General features: G+C 39.0%; 1 protein-coding gene across 2 annotated transcripts; it reads right to left on the bottom strand.

Annotated features, from left to right (window-relative positions):
- Nucleotides 1-3,058: 3,058 nt before the first annotated feature.
- LOC131230696 (silicon efflux transporter LSI2-like) lies at nt 3,059-18,644 on the bottom strand. 2 transcript variants are annotated; one of them, XM_058226621.1, is made up of 4 exons: nt 18,543-18,644; nt 13,464-14,651; nt 10,187-10,376; nt 3,059-4,074 (listed from the first exon to the last, which is right to left on the bottom strand). In XM_058226621.1, exons 2-4 carry the CDS (start codon nt 14,640-14,642, stop codon nt 3,812-3,814), a joined length of 1,632 nt encoding a protein of 543 aa, XP_058082604.1. In that variant the 5' UTR covers nt 14,643-14,651; nt 18,543-18,644; the 3' UTR covers nt 3,059-3,811. The 2 variants fall into 2 exon arrangements, with proteins under 2 accessions (XP_058082604.1, XP_058082603.1); XM_058226620.1 differs by lacking the exon at nt 18,543-18,644 and adding an exon at nt 15,520-15,674.
- Between the last annotated feature and the right edge of the window lie 863 nt (nt 18,645-19,507).

Here is a 19,507-nt window from a genome sequence, read left to right as displayed (position 1 = left end):
ATGAGGGTTCCTTGTTCCGTAAGGATGAATACAAGGAAACGGAAAAGTTAGTGAAAATTTACATTGAAATTGAAAAAAGGCGAGACATAGGTTGAAGCCGAGCAGTCGGAAGATGTATAAGAGCAGGTGGAGTAACCACCTATGAGAAAAAAATCCACATAAAGATCGTAGATTACTAATGAGATACAAAGATGACTCGAATATTATATTCACCTTCATTATAGATGAGGGGGATCTGTCTACCTTTTAGGAAGCACTGAATGATGCAGATGCTAAGGAATAGATGGAGGTGATGCAAGATAAGATGGACTTTTTATACAAGAATGAGACATGGGAGTTGGTAGCACTTTTCGGTAGGTGTAAAGCGATCGGGTCCAAGTGAATTTATATAAAGAAATAAGATAGATACAATGTAAGATTGGTTATAAAAATAATATGCTCAGAAAGAAGTGTCAATTTCAATAAGATATGTGCACATGTTGTCAAGCAGATATCTAACATATTTGTATTAGCGCTGGTTGTCCAATATAATATAGAAATGGAACAGATGGAAGTAAAGACTACTTTTTTACATGGAGAATTAGAAGAACAAATCTGCATGAAGCAACTTAAAGGGTTCGAAGAAAATGAGTCAGAGAATAAAGTTTACAGATTAAGGAGGTCTTTGTACGACTTAAAACGATCGCCTAGGAAGTGGTACGAGTAGTTTAGTACTTTCAGGGTGAGTCAGTAGTTTAATAGGAGTGGATATGATCCTTGTGTCTACCTCAAGACATTAAGTGATCAAAAATTCATTCTATTAGTATTTTATGTTGATGATATGCTTATCGTAAGTTAAAACATGTCTAAAATTAACATATTAAAAACTCAATCATCAGAGATATTTGAAATAAAAGATTTGAATGCTGTAAAGATGATTATTGGCATTGATATACACGGAGATAGGGAGAGGAGCATGTTATAGTTGTCTCAGACTAAATACCTTAAAAAATACTGGTGAAGTTTGGGATCGACAAGGCTAAGCCAATTAGTATACCCCGTGTTGCTTACTTTAGACTTTCTTCAGTACAATGTCCCATTACAAGTGAAGAAAAGTAGGTTATGTCTCGTATGCCCTATTCAAGTATAATTGGCAGTTTGATGTATGTCATAGTTTCTACAAGATCAAATATTTTACATGCAGTCGGTACTGTGAGCAGATACATGTCAAACCAAGGTAGTGAAATGACTACTTTGTTATATATGAGGTACAACGGATTATGTCTTGATATTTGAAATATCAAAAGAAAAACTTGTAGGCTATGTAAATGCTGATTAAGCAGGCAATGTGGACAATAAAAAGTTGACTTCCGGTTACTCATTTGTACTAGCGGATGGAGAGATCGGTTAGATGTCAAAGTTTTAGTTTATGGTTGGTCTTTCTATAACCGAAATTGAGTATATGATAGTGATAGAGGTATTTAAGAAAAGTGTTTAGTTATGCGGAATGATGAACAAACTCAAGCTTTAATAGAATGTCATGTCAGTTAATTGCGATAGCGAATGCGTGATTAATTTGACAAAAAATTTAGTTTATTCAAGCTTGGTATTACTCTCTCTTTATCATATTAGTCATTTTATTTTCCATGATCATAATCTTTTCTTTTCATTTTATGATTTTATATATATATATATATATATATATATATATATATATATATATATATATATATATATATTTCTATTTCAATTCCCTTCAAAGTGAGGGATGCTATTAAGACCCTAAACAGAAAGTATCTATGACCGAAGAGATAGGTGCTATAGAAAAGCAAAGGTACCTAGAAGTTGGTTGATCTTGTATATTATTGTATTGTTGAGTGAAAGTAGGTGTATGCAATGAGGTAACAATCATAATAAGTTTGCTGCTCATTGTAAAAGACTTACTTAGAAGTTTGGCATCCACCCCTTCTCTCCAATAGTCAAACTTAATTCGGTGTGGTTCACTTGAACTTTGGATTTGCCTCATTCTTTAGACTCAATGCCATAAAATGATAAGGCAAAATGGATAGACGGTGTGGATAAAACCCATATATTATGCTGGGCCCCTCAGAGCCTTTCCCTGTGCCGAGCTGGCTATAAACAGGTAGTACCTAATCTTCATCCCTCTCATCACTGCTATTAATTGAGAGAATTTTGTGTCCTCAGTTGATATAAGTGGGTCCCATGGTTCATTCATCTAGACCATTGATTTAATGTGCTCCTGTGTTGATGGAACATGATCCAAAAATAATCGATATCTGGAAGATCTAGCCGTCCAATCTTTGGCAATTTTAGTTGAAGGTGAACCGTTAAGTAGCCATTAACCATTTTTCTGCAAGACACTGATGGAAGCATAGGGATCATCCCATCAATGAGATTTTTGGAAGTGAAATGCACCTCAATCACACCCCATTTTAGCCATAGTGCCAAAAATCAGCCCAGTCATGAGCCATGTGAAATGAAACATTTGGCAGAGGAGCACCCACCCTTGATTTTTCAAGGCCCACTGTGATGATCATATGAAATCCACTCCAACCATTAGATGCCAAGCTACAATTTAGGCCTGGGGACAAAAAATAAGGCCCATATGTGACTCAGGCACGTCACACGAAGGGAAACAGTTTGTACGGTAAGCATTACCCAATATACCTATTCCAATTGTGTAGCCTATCTAAATTACAGACTGGGCTGATTTTTGGGCCTAATGACTAAAATGGGATGATGCATCTGATGATCGGAGTGGATACTTTGATTTCACAAAAAATCACTGTGGGCCACGTATGAAAATATTTTAGTTCTGCATGTCGAAATAGGCCCAGATCTATAACTGGGCCTTTGTAACAGGCCCAAGCCCAATCCATACCTTGGAAGGCCAGTCTTGACCGTTGCCACCCTAATACAGTGTATCTAGATTGGAGTTCTTTATATCTACGGACCGAATTGGACCAGCTGTAGGGCCCACCTTGTGATTACTCTGCTTATCCTGGCTTAATAAGGACCGTAAAATTGCTATTTTAAAATTGACGCTAGATTCCAAAAATACCCCCACCAATAAATGACGAGTAACGCTTATGTAATAGTTTAACACCATTTTAAAAATGGCAGTGGATAGTCAGCCCTACACATGGCATACTTTTACAGCAATCCAGGCCGTCCAAATTGTGGATCCTCTTGTGGATGCAGCATATAAATAAACAAAAATAAAAAAACACATTTGAGAAGACGAAAGTAACCTTCTGGTTTTTTCTCCTTCGAATTTGGATCACTCATAATTTTAGTCTTAACCATTCATTTGATAGCCAACATTTGGATGGTCAGGATTACTTTATCTAAGCGATTTTACACAGATTCTCAATCCAAGACGTGCCTCACAATTTGAACGGTCCAGATAGCTAGAAATGAGTGCCACATATGAGGAGGGACGCCACCACCATATTCAAAATGGCAGTAAACTATCATAGTACTCTCCCGTTACAATAAAAACTACCAACATGTTTTTGTTGTTTTACAACTAAATAGCAAACTCAATACATTTCTTTTATTCAACTGAGATAAATACCAGGCCCATCACGGCACACGTGTGAGCCCATCCAGATCACTCATAATGTGGGCCCCACTTTGGACATCCCCTAGAGCGAAAATCAGGTGGGGTCCACTATCAGGTGGCCACATTGTCATGTGAGCCATTGATTGGCCCGTTCGATATGTAATCATGCATGCAGCATCAATCCAAGCAGATAGCCATGACAATGATCGAGCCGTTGATCACCGTTCAATCTATCCTTGCCCAGTATCAACCCCTGATGAGTGGCAAGCCAATGGCCGTTACGATGAGTGTGGAAGGAACTCCGAAACGGAGATGGGTCCAAAATGAGAGGGTGTAACCAATCTGGGCCCGGCGAGCCTGCTCGCACACGATCAAGTTCGCCGCGGAACCCAGCAACGATAGATTCCCGGCCACCGTACTAACCCATGCTAAGATGAGCCACGCCTTCACCGCCTCTTCTGGAGAAATCGTGGCCGCCGATGCTGCAACCCGAGCTCCAAGCAAGAGAACTGAAGCAAGCAATCATTTCAGTCATACATACAAATCACACTACAACAAAGTTTAAAAACATGAAAACTCAACCGAGTCACTCACCTTACTATTCTTTTTTTCACAAAGACGTTGTTCGGCAAGTAGGGGCGGCAATGGCTGAGCTAGGGCTGGGCTGAGGTTAGCCCTGGCCCCAGCTCGACCCATGTCCTAATGAGCTAAAGGGGCCCAAGCCCTGGCCCCACCCCAGCCCTCACTCTAAAGGACCAGGTTGGGCTAGGGCTGGGCCAGTCTGGGATGACCTTATTAAGTTACAGATAAGTTACATGTTTGCTACGTGTATAATTGGCGAGTGCCTATTTATGAACTTATGCTCTTCCAAAGAATTAAAGTTTATTTATTTTATTTTATTATTATTATTTTTTTTAATTTTAATTTTAATTTTTTATAGTACACCTGTGTCAAATAAGATTATTCATCAACTAAGAATATGGCCCACCCAATCATCCACCACATGCAAAAACTTAAATAGGTACGTCAGTATATTGTTCATCATTTCAAGTGAGGCCTACAAATTGGACAATTTATAAGTGCTTGTGTATCAACCATCACACCCTACGAGAGTATCAAAGTTCTTCATATGGACTCTATAATTTACGTTACTAATACCTATGTACTATATAATATACACCAAGAAAATAGGCAAATTGGGCCGGGTGGGCCAAGCTATCCATCAGTGGCCCTAACCTAACTTCGCCCAAGAGCTGGCCCTTCGGGGCAGGGTCAACTGAACCCTAGCAGCAAGTTATAAACCCACAATCTAATAAGAGAACCAAACATCTTAACTAGCACATACTGATCTAGTTATTTTAAATTTTAATTATCAGATATTGAGTCTAGTCAAGTAAAGATTCATCCAAGTCTTTTGAGTTAAACTAACCTAGCTAGACATCGAGTCGAGTTGACTTTCTAGGTTTTTGAACTAATGTTGCTGCTGCACAATTTGCCTTTACACACCTCAATATTAGCACATGCCTATTCCATAACTAGGCCCAGCTTAGATTCTCTGGCTCAGTCATTTTCAGACTTCATTTTACTTCAAATGAAGAAAAAAAAAAGTTCTATTTCAAAAGGGTGGTTAGTGACCTCTTAAGGGCCCATTTGGAATCCCACCATCAAAAGGGGTCGTTTGAGGCCTAAACCCGGTTTTGGGCCAAATTGCAGTTGGTGTGGCACATTTGGATGCACTTTGCAAACTCGTCTAATCCCCCACTTGACAAAATAGACACTAAAAAGCTCACTTGCTGAAAACCAATCAAATTGGTTTTCGGCGAGTCAACTGAGAAAGCAGGCTTGAAAACCCCTTTTACAGAAACCCCAATTTATGGCAGTGCTTCCAAAAGTTCCTAGATGTAGTGGTGACTTCAACCCTTTGGATTTAGCCCATTGCTGATCCAAGTTATAAATCATCATCATCTTCATCATCCATGCTTGCCTTACAAAGCGCTGCGCTTGGGCTTCTATCTCGGTGAAGCCCTATGCACTGCTTTGCAACATGTTTGTCTGTCCAAGTAAAGTCGTAGCCTTGCACGTGCGCCCATACGCACATGCGCTACGGGACCCAGGAAGGAGAAACATGATGTATGGGATACAGGATCCTCAAAGTAGGCTGGACAAACATCCAGCCGAGAGAGGGCAGGCCTTAGAAGCAACAGGTTGAGAGCCTTATCCTAATTAATTGAGGTCAATTACATGAATCTTGTTCTTGATTATAATCAAACACTATCTAATAGTCTATTAGATAGGTCGATCACAATCAACGAGTTATCATAGAAAGAAAATGGACCTACAAATCCTAATTGGCCTTAAGCAATGCACAAAAAAAAAAAAAAAAAAAAAAAAAAAACCCAACATACTGAATCATGAAATGGACGTATAAATCCAACCCCTCCTGTTCTTCCCAAAAGCACCCGGTGTACTATAAACCAATATTTTAAAAGCCAAAAAGGACCCCAACTCATTTATTTTAGCGGTTGCACCCAAACTCTTCAAGGAACGGACATAGTCTGAGAGTCTGATGTCTTTATATAGTTCAAAGAAATATAATGACGGTTCTCACGCAACAAACATTTGTGGTAGAGTAAGATGATGCCGCCTTCTCAATCATAAGGTCAAAGGCTTGACCCTATCCACTAAAAATGATTGACTTGTTTGCCACTTCAAGAGCAAAACAATGTGGCAAGCTCACCCATCCTAAAGAACAATACCCTAAACATTTGAGTTTTTGACATATAGCAGCCTCCCTTTTGACCTAAAGACAAATGACACCCTCCTAACACGTTTTCCCAAATAATACTTTCTGTTTTCCAAGTATGGTAAAAAAAACCACCTCATTATTAATTTTTTAAATCACTAACCATGGTTAGGTAATTAAAATGACAATATTACCCCTCTCCTAGATCCTCAGATCGCTAAAACCCCAACCCCAACCTCTCTTCTCTCCTCCCAAACCCTAACCCTAACCCTACTCTCTTCCAAACTGGGGGTAAAATAATGTTCTTTTGTGGTCAACATTCATCGGCTGACATGGTTCTGTGATGTTTTACTGAAGGATGTTAACCACAAGGTAGTTTTTTTTACCAAATATGGAAAACGGAAAGTGTTATTCGGAAAAAGCACAAGGGTGTTACTTGTCTATGTCAAACCCCAACATTTTTACAATGCTCAGTTAGAAGCATTTTCAGGACCGTCGAGTTTTCAATTTGTACGAGTGGGTCATGTTCCACGACCTGCACCATTGTGCTACAGGACAACCATCTCTCAAGGGGAAAAACTGACATATTGCATCTAAAAAGGGCTGCATGTTACAACCTAGCGGTGCTAGCACTCTATGACACATGTAAGGGTTGCATTGGGTCAAGTTTGGGTTGGGTGAAGGTCGGCTCAATTTATTAAATGGGCCTTCAATCCCGGATGAGCCCAACCCATGGCTAGAGATGAGATGACCCAGCCCAGCACATGAGAAGATTCCTAAGTCCAAAACCAGCTTGACCCAACACACTTAAAAAACAGAAAAGGAAAAAAGAAAAAGTTTTGGAAGGGCTCGAACAAAAGACCATTTGCAAGGTTTGACACATCCCTACCACTAAAACAGCCAAACAACTTTTGAAAGGTATAACATTTATGCAGGTTGCATGGGAAGGAAGAAAGAAAAGGAGGAGAATGGATTTTGCACCCACCACAATTCAAAGGGTTGAATTTGTAGGGTTTTCTCCCTCTACAAGAAAATACTTTCCTCCAAAACTTAACACTCCTTTTTTTTTAATATTTTATTTGCATCTTCATTGCCATCCGGCATCTACAAAGACACACACATACAGTGTGTGTGTGAGGGTGTATAGGGAAATGGTACTATGAGGTCGACCCCATGGGAAGCTCCCATGACGTTGAGCTCTATCGGCCCCACCATGATGCGTGTCGGACATCCACCCTATCAGTCAGATGCACCATTCTAGTAGGCCATGGGCCTAAAAATCAGGTCAATCCATGACTTAGGTGGGCCACACCACAGATAACAATTGAGAGTGGTTACCCGCCCATTAAAACCTCCATGATCGTTTATTGGGCCCACCAAGATGTGGTTCACACATCCAGCCCATCCATTGTGCGTGTCCCACTTGGATGAGGGGTCAAACGAAATTTCAGCCATATCCAAAACTCATGTGGGCCCCACCACTGGTTTTATGTGTTTTAACCATGTTTTCACATGGTCTAAGATGGTATGGCCCATTTGAGTTCTGTATACAACTGATTTTTGGCACATCCCATAAGCTAAAAGGGACCAACCAAGTGCATGGCGTGGATGTCCGACACACATCACAGTGGGGCCCACAAAGCTCAACCTCTTGGGACCTTACCATGAGGTCAACTTCATAGTACACGTGTGTGTGTGTGTGTAGAAAATGGTACTATGAGGTCGACCTCATGGGAAGCTTCCCATGCGGTCAACCTCTGTGAGCCCCACCGTGATGTGTGAGGGACATCCATTCCATTAACCAGATGCACCCTTCCATGGTGAGCCATGGGCCGAAAAAATCAGGCCAATCCATTACTTGGGTGGGCCACACCATAGACAACAGTTAAGAGTCGATGCCCGCCCATTAAAACCTTCCTGATTGTAAGTAGGGCCCACTGAGATGTGGTTTTGACATCTAACCCATCCATTGTGTGTCCCCCACTTGGATGAGGGGTCACACCAAATTTTAGGCCATTCCAAAACTTAGGGGGGCCCCACCAAGTGCTTTTAGATGTTTTAGGCATGATTTTCCATGGTTTTAGATGGTATGACTCACCTGAGTTTCGGATATGGCTGATTTTTGGCACATCCCTCAACCTAGAGGGGACCTACCAAATGCACAACATGGATGTCCATCACATATCATGGTGGGGGCCATTGAGCCCGACCTGATGGGAAGATCCCATGAGGTTGATCTCATACTAACATTTCCCATGTGTGTGTGTGTGTGTGTGTGTGTGTGTCAATATTCCACCTCCAAGCCATAAGCAAAGGAAGGCATAGTAGAGTCGGTCGATCAAGCGGACCCAACATCGTCAATTCAATCTTATGAATGCCTCGTAAAAGCATTGGGTAGAGAGCAGAGGCAAGTGGTGTGTGTGTGCGTGTGATTAAGAAAAGAACCAAAAAATATCACGTGTGGGTGATTAAGAAAAGAACCAGAAATATCACATATAGATGGACCTAAATATCACCATTCTTTTTATTCTCTCATGCTTATCTATTTCTAATCTTATTAGGATCTCCCAAGATATTAATATATCCTATTAAAAACCTTGAAAGATACAAATATCTCAAAATAGAAGACCACTAATGACTTAATACCCCTTTAAAAGATTTCTTCAAAATCTTTACTAAATAAATATTTCAAAGAATTAAACAAAAGATCCCTCTCTTAAAAATCTCTAAGCATGACTCAACATACAGGGCCCACCGGACATGTCCATGGTTTCCGCAAAATGGGGTTTTCAGTCCACATTTTCATTGTACACTTCTTTCAACCTTTCATGCTTGCATCATATATATATATATATATATCTATATATATATATATATATATATATATATATATATATATATATATATATATATATTAATTATATGCATGAGTGGGTTGAGATGGGCCAAGGCCAAGCCCACGGTTCACCTATTTACTTAAGGGGGCATTTGATTGCTGGTTTTTATATTTCTTGGCGTCGTAATTCCCTACTTTTTATGAAAAACAAGTTTGGTTCGCACTTATAGTTGGTTTTTACATTCCCTACTAATTCTATTCCCCAACTTTTTCTCAAAAACTGGCACCAGCTTTTCGCTGGGGAATTAAAACAGAATTTTCGACTTTTCCCGAATTTCCCCATAATCCCAATGTGTCAACCAAAATTCAATCATTCCCTAGGAAATACTAGGCCAACTATAAGATTCCTCAGGAAACATAAAATCAGGGATTGAAGTCTCCGACAACCAAACAGGCCATAAATGGGGCAACGTTTTGTGACCTGAGCCCAACCCAAAACCCGATAAACTCAATCCAAGACCAAAATTTTAGGAACTATTCCCAGCCCTAGACACACGGCCTGAAATCAAGTCAAAACTTGCAATGTAGTATAGCGATTTTCTTTCCTGTAAAAGGGAAATAAATATCAAAATCAATGTGGTTTCGTGATGAAGATTCTGAGTCATCTTCTAATTTTAGTATCAATAAAAATCAATATTAGACAAAATCAACTCTGTTGTTCGGAATAATCTCAAGTCAGAAAGCATGCCGAGACTAAGTAGAATTCACATTAGAAACACTAAAGCATGATGTCCAAAGTTGAGACAATCTCAAGCAATTCATTGGCATGATGAATCATTGGATGGTCAGAGCTGTCTAATCACTACAATTTTGGTTGATGGCCCACCAGATCAACATCCTGATCACCACATAATTCAACCATGCCTATGGTGGGATAGCACTACATAGAACTTCTGTGAATCATGCATCAAAATTTCATCTCTTAATAATTCTACATCACCGCCAAGATAATGGAATGACAGTTGGGGTAAAAAGAACTTACCAGTAGGTACATTGGAAGCGAAATTTGAGAGGATAAGAATCACAATGGCAAGCACTGCAATCCCGCTAGCTCGATTGATCCGCGCATGCGGCTCCATGAAATCCCAGACAGCGCTTGGTATACCCGTTTTGTTGAAGCCATCAACGGTGATAAACATCCCACAGAAAAAGATTAAAAGAGAATACGAAACCTGGTTCAAGATACAATAGCAGTGAAAAGCATTATAGTTAAAATTGTTTCTTGAGTAATGCAATCTCTCAGGCACAAAGTAGGTTGAATGTTATTTCTTGAAGAACAGGTTTTCCAATAACCAACCCTGGATCTATACATGTAAAGACACCCCTGCTCAGACTGGAAGAAAATACTGAACTTTTTGTATTTTTCATTGAAAAGGATTTGAACCCAAAAAGGGTTTTTACAAAACGTCTGGGCCTGAACGGAAACACATTAAAAAGGCAGCCTTTTTCAATAGGTTTTTTTTTAAAAAAAATAATAATAAATATTATTCCGTTCTAACCAAAAGGATAAGAATAATCTATCTGAATTGGTCAGTGCCACCAACATGTAAACATGCCCCAAAAAGTGACATTTCCTAGTTACAAGTATTGCGTACTAAACTCTGTTGCAAAGATATGGTTACAATTTACAACCAAAGTTTTCCAGATCATTATCGTGTAATGTATCACACTCTTGGGATACAAATAAATATCAGTTATCGCATAGGATATATCAGTTGTATTGCGTAAGGTATCACTGTTTGTTGATAAACATGGAGAAACATTGAGAAATTGGTCAAAATTTTGAATGAAACTTCAGGGATAGTTAAAAAAAGACATAATACACACTTAGAAATCAAAACATCACATAATAGGTTTCCTTTGTACAGGTCCTAATCTATGAGTTGTCTGGCTAAACTAATGCAAGTATATTCAAAGTTAATTCATGTAATTTACAAATGTAAGAAGACATGTATGGAAACACAAGAAATGCATTCAAAAGTAAAAGAAGAAATAGAAAATTAGAAATATACCTATGAATGATATGTATAGTTGTGGCTTACATCCACATAGTGTTGCACATACATTAGGAGTGAAATTTTGAAAGATAAAAATTAATAATCTGAAATGGGGACCAATTGACCACTGATCGAAGTGGAATTTTGAAAAAGATCGAAGTGGAATTTTGACAAAAAATTTATTTTTAAAATTTTTAATTAAAAATTACTTTTTTCCAAAATTACCAAGAATCACTAGATTAGATTACACATATGTTTAATTTCATGTTTGGTCACTAAGACTGCAACCGATTTGGGAAATTATGATAAAATTTAGAATTTTCACCAATTTTCCACAAATTGGTCAATCTTCCCCAAAATCCCAAAATTAGAATGTATATGATGACGATTTCATCAAACACTCGTAAATACTTTAAAATGAGGGCCAATTGACCACTGATCGAAGTGAAATTTTGAATATATATATATATATATATATTGAAAAAAAAAAAATCCAAACTACCAAGAATAACTAAATCACGTTACAAACATGTTTGATTTCATGTTAGGATAAAATTTAGAATTTTTACCAATTTTCCACAAATCGGTCAATCTTCCCCAAAATCCCAAAATTAAAATGTATATGATGACGATTTCATCAAACACTCATAAATACTCTAAAATGAGGGGCCAATTGACCACTGATTGAAGTGATACACACACACACACACACACACACACACACACACACACACACAACACAAAAGCTCCAAACAATGGAAAACCCTTTTCTTTTTCTAGAATCCAAAGAGATAAATATACTACAAAAGTTTCGAGATTAGTATTATTATTTTTACCCAAGAGAAAACCAACATCTATGGCGCTGTTTTGACAATTCTAGTACCATTAACTGGTAGTCATGCCTAAACTGCCACTTGCCCAAAAAACCGCCGGGGAGTGACTCACATCATTCTTACAATACAATTCCTTTTGAAATCGCAAAAGCATGTTCTTGGATGCCCAATTGAAATAAATTACAATAAATTACAAAAGCATGTTCTTGGATGCCCAATTGAAGTGGACATTGTTAATGTGGGGCTAAACCATTCCATCGTGATTATCCTACGAATTACCTCGGTGATCACTCCATGTCCAACTTGAAAAGCTTGAATTTCAGTTAGGTGTTCCATCATCATTATGTATTAAATTGCTACCAAGACCCACTTTCAGGATTTTCTATTTAGTGAATCGGTCTATCGCAATTCAGTTCAATTGAGCATCTAAATACATGAACTAAAATAGATATAGATTTCCAAAGACTTTTCAAAAGAAGTGGATGGACATACTAATGGTTTAAACTACAAATGTCCTAAACAACTACAACAAGTTGATTAACTAAGACTAGATTCATTACATTCACAGCTTTAACAACTATCAGAATACATGAACTAAAAATGGGCATGTTTGCATATGAGGAAACCGCCCAACCGATGAAATTAGATAGAATAGCCTGATCCATTTCATTTTGAGGCGCATATGAAGGGAAACTATTAGAAGACGAGCCTGTTTGAATGGAAATATATTCGGCAAGAGAAACAGATCTAAAAAGGGGCCTGTTTGCATGAACTAAAATTAGTCTCATCACATCATGGCATCAGGAACCATCAAAATACATGAACTAAAAAACAACATGTTTTCATGTAGGGCACAGATCAAATCAGATTGGATAGGATAGCCATATCAGTTTTCTTTTGAGAGAGACAATAGGAAGTAGAATCGAAAAGGGCGTCCATCTTGGTCCATGACATTTTGGAGAAACCGTACATCAAACAAACAGGCCCAAAATGCATTGGCATTCATTGCATTAAGAACGGACTAAAAGAATAGAACATCTTCGCAATGATCATCCAAAACTTCTTGTTAAAAATATGAAAATTGCAGTCATTTGAGAAAGGATAAGATCCACACAGCAAATTTTCAAATAGCACACAGTTTCAATCAAGGTATTAAAAAAATGGTTAGGTAACAGCCGTTGTGGTGATACGGGGCGATACATTATCAATACAATTTTTTTCCCTTTAAAAAAGATTTCGACCATAATAGGGCCGCAACGACTGTTCTTGTTATTGGATACCATGGTTTCAATCATTTCAAACAAAATTCCATGATTCTCAACATCAATCTACTAAAAGTATTACTATAGCAGCAATAAATTCATGCGAAAAATGAATATATCCACTTAGGCTCCCTCAAAAAGAAATCGAAAAGTTGATCGGTGCTTACCTTCTCCAAGCATGGTCGGGCATCTTTGAAATCAAGAACCACCAGAGCAAGAGCAGCAGTAATCGCAGTCCACGACATGTTTAGCCCCATCAGCAGTGAAATCAGCATTCCAACCGTCACAAGATAAACGCATGTCTTCCAGAGCAACCTCTTCCACCTCATCATCACACCTTCCTTTCCGACTGAAGAATGGAGGGAAGCTGAATCTTCCCCACCGTTTATCTGGGCATTGTCATTTAAACCACCCCTCTCGGACCGCCTTGACGTGACAACTTCATCTGTCGCAAGTCCCGTGCTTCCAGTTGCATCCTTCGATGCATTTGAAGTCCTCACAGACTCAATCCTGCCACTTGGCTGTCTCTGTATATCATTCTCACTCACACTCGTTCGGATTCTTAGGCTCTCGAGATTACCCAAATCCCCATTCGCAAGCAAGCTTGGACTCCACTCCGGAGGATTCAAAGTAACGTGTGACATCGTTGCAGGTGAAAACCGATGTGAATTCACATCATCTTCGGCGACGACTTCTGCTGCCCCTTCCACGTCCTTCTCAACAGACAACAGCTTCCAAAACAAACATAAGAGAATACAAGCATTGACAACCACACCCAGGAGCATGGCGGGGATGATCCCTATCAAGAACTTCCCGAATGAAATCTTACTTTGAACAGCTATAACCAGATTCTGTGGGTTCCCGATCGGGGTCGCTGATGATCCAATATTCGCACTGGAGGCGAGCGCGAGCAAGAATGGCTGCGGTGGGAGGTTGTTCTGCCTCGCGATCTTCAAGACAAATTCAGTTAGGACAACACAAGAGGTGTCGTTGGTGAAGAACGCACTGGAGACCGCGGAGACGAGGCAGACTCGGCAGAGCAAGTCCTTGCCACCTTGGCTCCTCCACGCGAGGAGCCGACCCAAGTACTTGAACATGTCAGCCTGCTCGAGGTAGACGGAGACAACCATGGTGCCGAAGAGGAGGCCGAGGATGGGGAGGTCAATAGCATCATATGCTTGGTCGGGAGTGATCACGCGGAAGACGACCATGAGCATGGCCCCGAGAAGGGACCCGGCGGTCCGGCCAATTGGGAGAAATGGCACGGCGGGGAAGACAGCAAGGACCCAAAAGATGGCAAAGGCAATGGAGCCTAGAACTACTTTGATGATGGGTGCCATGGCCATGTTTGAACACTTAATAAAGAGAACCCAAAAACAAAACAAAAAAAGGAGGAAAACAATCAAAGATTGAGATTTATAGCTCCTTGAATTGAGAATTTCTGCAATTTAGATTCTTAAGAGATAAGGAAAAAGACCCAAAAACCAAATGGCTTCAAAATTTCAAGAAATTCAAGCTTTGATTACATTGTAACAAGAACACCCAAAAATATTCATATATAGAAGTATAAAAATTTCAATTCAAAAACCAAACACAGTTCCAAGAAATGCAGGACTTGAAATAATTCTAGTGCAAACAAAAACAAAACCCAGAAAAATAAATAAATAAATAAATAAAAATAAAAACAGAATGGCGAGAAATCTCAACCTTCGATTAGAACTTAAAGCCAGAAAAATCAAAATCTCCAGAAAAATCCAACCGTTTGATCAAATCCAAATGGACATTTCAGGAAGAATCAAAAGCCCAACAAATACAAACCTTGTTAGAATTCATTCTACCAACTCTAGAAATGATTCCACACCCTTTTTTTTTTTTTTTTTTTTTTTTACCAAATTCACATTCCAAACCACTTTTATAAGAAAACCCAAAATTCAAAAATCCATCAAATCCAGAAAAAAAAAAATCAATTTTCTGCAATATTAATAGCCCATTTACAAGAAAATTCAAATTAAAAACAAAATTCAGATTTCAAATGCCGTCAGATCTGACATTTTGATTTTCTCCAATGACAATCTTCTAAAACTTAGAGATAATAACCAAACACGCCAAATTCAGTACTAAAAAAAAATAAGAGGGCCCAAAAATCAAAAATCAAAATTCCAATAACAAATGACAACTCAAAAGACTATAGAAAAAAGGAAAGACAAGAAACATTCTACTAACCTTACTCAAGAAATCAGTAGATTTGGACGGAAGTTGAAGTAATTTTGAGCCACAGGAATTGCAGCTGTGTATGAACTTGTTTATGGCCTAGCATGCATTATGAACACTCTGATTGTGGCGTTGGTTTTCTCTGCATGCCCAGTTTATAGAAGTTATGCCGTCCTCGACCGAGGATATGTGCACAGTTACACGTGTTTCTGGTTTGTGCAAGTTGGGACACATGGACCACTGATCTGAACCGTTGGAATGTTGGATCCAACTGTAGATGGAAGGTTCCGTGCAATATTTCAGATTGGTAAAGTCATGTCCGTCCATTCTGTGCAGTTGAGTGTATGTACTGTCGGTGTATTCCATCTGAGACAGGATCCAGTGCAGAGCTTTGTACATTAAGCTTAATATACAGCGCGATGTTTGGGGCCCACTGTTTATGTTTGAATGAAATCCAATCCGTCCATCAAGTTCTAGAAATCGTGATATCATTTTCAAATAAAATAGATCTTAAAATCGTGTGGGCCACATGACAAGAAACAGTTGAGATCGCAACAACCACCATTAAAAACCTTCCACATGGGGTGTGGGCCCAATTTTGTATCTGTATCTCATCTAATCTATTCATAAGATGGACCCCACCAGAATGACTGAACAGAAAAAGTATCATATCATTTGAAATTCAGGTGGGCCACAACAAGTGCTTTTGGATCCCTTTGGATAATTTCAAATGGTGTGGCCCACCTGAGGTTTAGAGTGATCTGATATTTGGTGAAAAGTAGTAACATGAAATTTCTAACATGATGGACGGATTGGATCTTATTAAAAATTCATGATGGTCCCCGTACATTGCATTGTAGATTAAGCTTAACCTACATAGCGTTTAGTGGATCCGGCCTCTACCTCACGTGAACAGTCCATTCTGCAGATCACATTTGAGAGGCTAGGATTGCACTATCGCGGTAATTTTGGGGACATGACAGGACGCCTCCTGCGCTGGAAACTTAGGTGGGGCCCACTGTGATGTTTGCGAGAATCCTCACTGTCCATCCGTTTTGTGAGTTCAAGAAAATGTGGTTAGGAAAATTCCTACTGTTGAAACATTCCTAGGTTCAACAGTGATGTTTAGATGTCATCCATACTGGTAATGACATCATTCCTGTTGGAATGAACTGAAAATAAAAATATTAGCGTGAATGAAAACTTTTGGGCCTCACAAATATTTCATGTGGACATTTAATTATCACGTTTTCAGCTCACTTGAGTTTTGGATACTGTTTATTTTTTGTAACATGCCCTAAAATGAGCTCATAAAATGGATGGATTGGGAGGATTTCTCACAAACATCTCAGTATGCCCCACCTAATTTCCCACAGTAAGCCTTACCTAATTTCGGAGCTTCCTGCGCAAGGCTTTCGCAGGAAATTCGCGTCCAGAGATGACACACCCACAGTATGACTGAGAGAGTTATATCGGACCGCTGAGTCATTGGCCAGTTTGCAATTTGACAACCTAGGTAGGTCTGGATATATCTCATGATTTCTGACTTTAGATGTTCTGGGAAGACTATCTTATGAAGTAGGATAGTACTTCCCAAAACACCTGAATTGGTAGTCTGCTAGTGTCCACACGGTGCATGAGACTTCTGTAAGGTTATCAAATCCATTCAATGGACAGAAAATCTTCAACCTTTATGTCAGTGGAGCTTAAAGAGGGAGTTTTTACTCTGACCAATGGTTTAGATCCTGGAAAAGTCGGATGGCTAGGATCTTCCTACCACTGGAATTTTTCTCACCCGTGGTCAGCTAAAATTCCTGCGGTACAGGTTGTTGTGGACTACTAAACTAGGGTAATCTCGCGAACTACTGATGGTCTTACATTTCTTTTCGCCCAAGGTGCCATCAAACATATTATAATCCGCGGAAGAGATTCGTTGGCAACGGTAAAGAATCGGGAAGCAGATTGGCTGGTGTACCTGATCACATCAGCTACGTAGCTGTTGTATGGACCTAAGCAAGTTTTGTGGGTCTTATTATGAGGTAACTGTTATATCCAAACTGTCCATCCATTTGTCGAGCTCGTCTTAAGGCTTGAGACGAAAAATAAGACAGATCTAACTATCAAGTGGACCACACTGAATAAAGTAGTGGGAGATTGAACGTCTACCATTGAAACCCTTTTTGGAGTCACAAAAGTTTTGAATCAATATGAAATTTTATTTTAATTTTCCCCTCTTCATTCAGGTCTTTTTGACCTTATGAATAGATTGGATGGAAAATAAATGTTATGGTGGGCTCTATGAATTGTTTAACAGTGAAAATCATTCTCTACTACTATTTGTGGTATGGTCCATATGATTTTTGGATATGATTTTTTTTTTATAATACTCTAAAATAATCTCTAAAAATATATGAACGCTGTAGATATAATAAATACATCACTATGGGGCCCATGTAACTTTGATCTCTTTTGAATCGTTCGTACAACTTGGAGCTCGGAGAGTGTCAGTGCTCGTCTTCGTGCCACATGGTACCTACAATAGCTATATGGCTGGTGTGTGGTACACCAGCAATTCGATTCCGGAGAATCACTATTAGAGTTGGGCAGAATCGGGACCGATCCGATAGATTCAACCCGATTCGATGGATCTGAACCAAAAGTCAGGATCAGGTCAGATCGAGTTAGCCCAGTTAAATCCGACTGTTCATCGGATCGAGTTCGGATTAATACCAATCTGGACCGGAAAAAAAAATCTATTTTTTGCAATATTAATAGCCCATTTACAAGAAAATTCAAATTTAAAAATAAAAAATAAAAAAAATCAAATTTCAAATGCCATCAGATCTGACATTTTGATTTTCTCTTATGACAGTCTTCTAAAACTTAGAGATAATAACCAAACACTCCAAATTCAGTATTAAAAAAAAATAAAATTAAATAACAAGATGGCTCAAAAATAAAAATTCCAATAACAAAGGACAACTCAATAAACTATAGGAAAAAGGATGCAGAGAGACAAGAAACGATCTACTAACCTTACTCAAGAAATCAGTAGATTTGGGCTGAAGTTGAAGTAATTTTGAGGCACAGGAATTGCAGCTGTGTAAGAAATTGTTTCTGGCCTAATATGAACTATGTACGCACTGATAATGGCGTTGGTCATCTCTGCATGCCCAATTTATAGGAGTTATGTCGTCCTCGACCGAGGATATGTGCACAAGTTGGGACACATGGACCACTGATCTGAACCGTTGGAATGTTGGATCCAACTGTAGATAGAAGGTTCCGCATATATTTCAGATTGGTAAAGTCATGTCCGTCCATTCTGTGGCCTTTTTTTCGCAGTTGAGTGTATGTACTGTCGCTGTATTCCATCTGAGACGCGATCCAGTGCAGAGCTTTGTACATTAAGCTTAATATACAGCGCCATGTTTGGGGCCCACTAGTTGTGTTTGAATGAAATCCAATCCGTCCACCAAGTTCTAAAAATCGTGATATCATTTTCAAATAAAATAGATCTTAAAATCATATGGGCCACACGACAAGAGACAGTTGAGATCACAACAACCACCATTAAAAACCTTCCACATGGAGTGTGGGCCCAATTTTTTATCTGTATCTCATCTAATCTATTCATAAGATAGACCCCACCAGAATTACTGAAAGAAAAATATCATATCATTTGAAATTCAGGTGGGCCACAACAAGTGCTTTTGGATCTCTTTGGATGATTTCAAATATTGTGGCCCACCTGAGGTTTGGAGTAACCTGATTTTTGGTGAAAAATAAGAACATGAAATTTCTAACATGATGGACGGATTGGATCTTATGAAAAAAATTCATGATGGTCCCCGTACATTGCGTTGTAGATTAAGCTTAACCTACACAACGTTTAGTGGATCCGGCCTGTCTCCCGTGAACAGTCCATTTTGCAGATCACATTTGAGAGGCTGGGATTGCACTATCGTGGATAATTTTTGTGACATGACACACCCACAGC

This window comes from Magnolia sinica, chromosome 17, assembly GCF_029962835.1.
Source record: "Magnolia sinica isolate HGM2019 chromosome 17, MsV1, whole genome shotgun sequence".
Lineage (NCBI taxonomy): Eukaryota > Viridiplantae > Streptophyta > Magnoliopsida > Magnoliales > Magnoliaceae > Magnolia > Magnolia sinica.
This window is presented reverse-complemented; position numbering and strand designations above follow the sequence as displayed.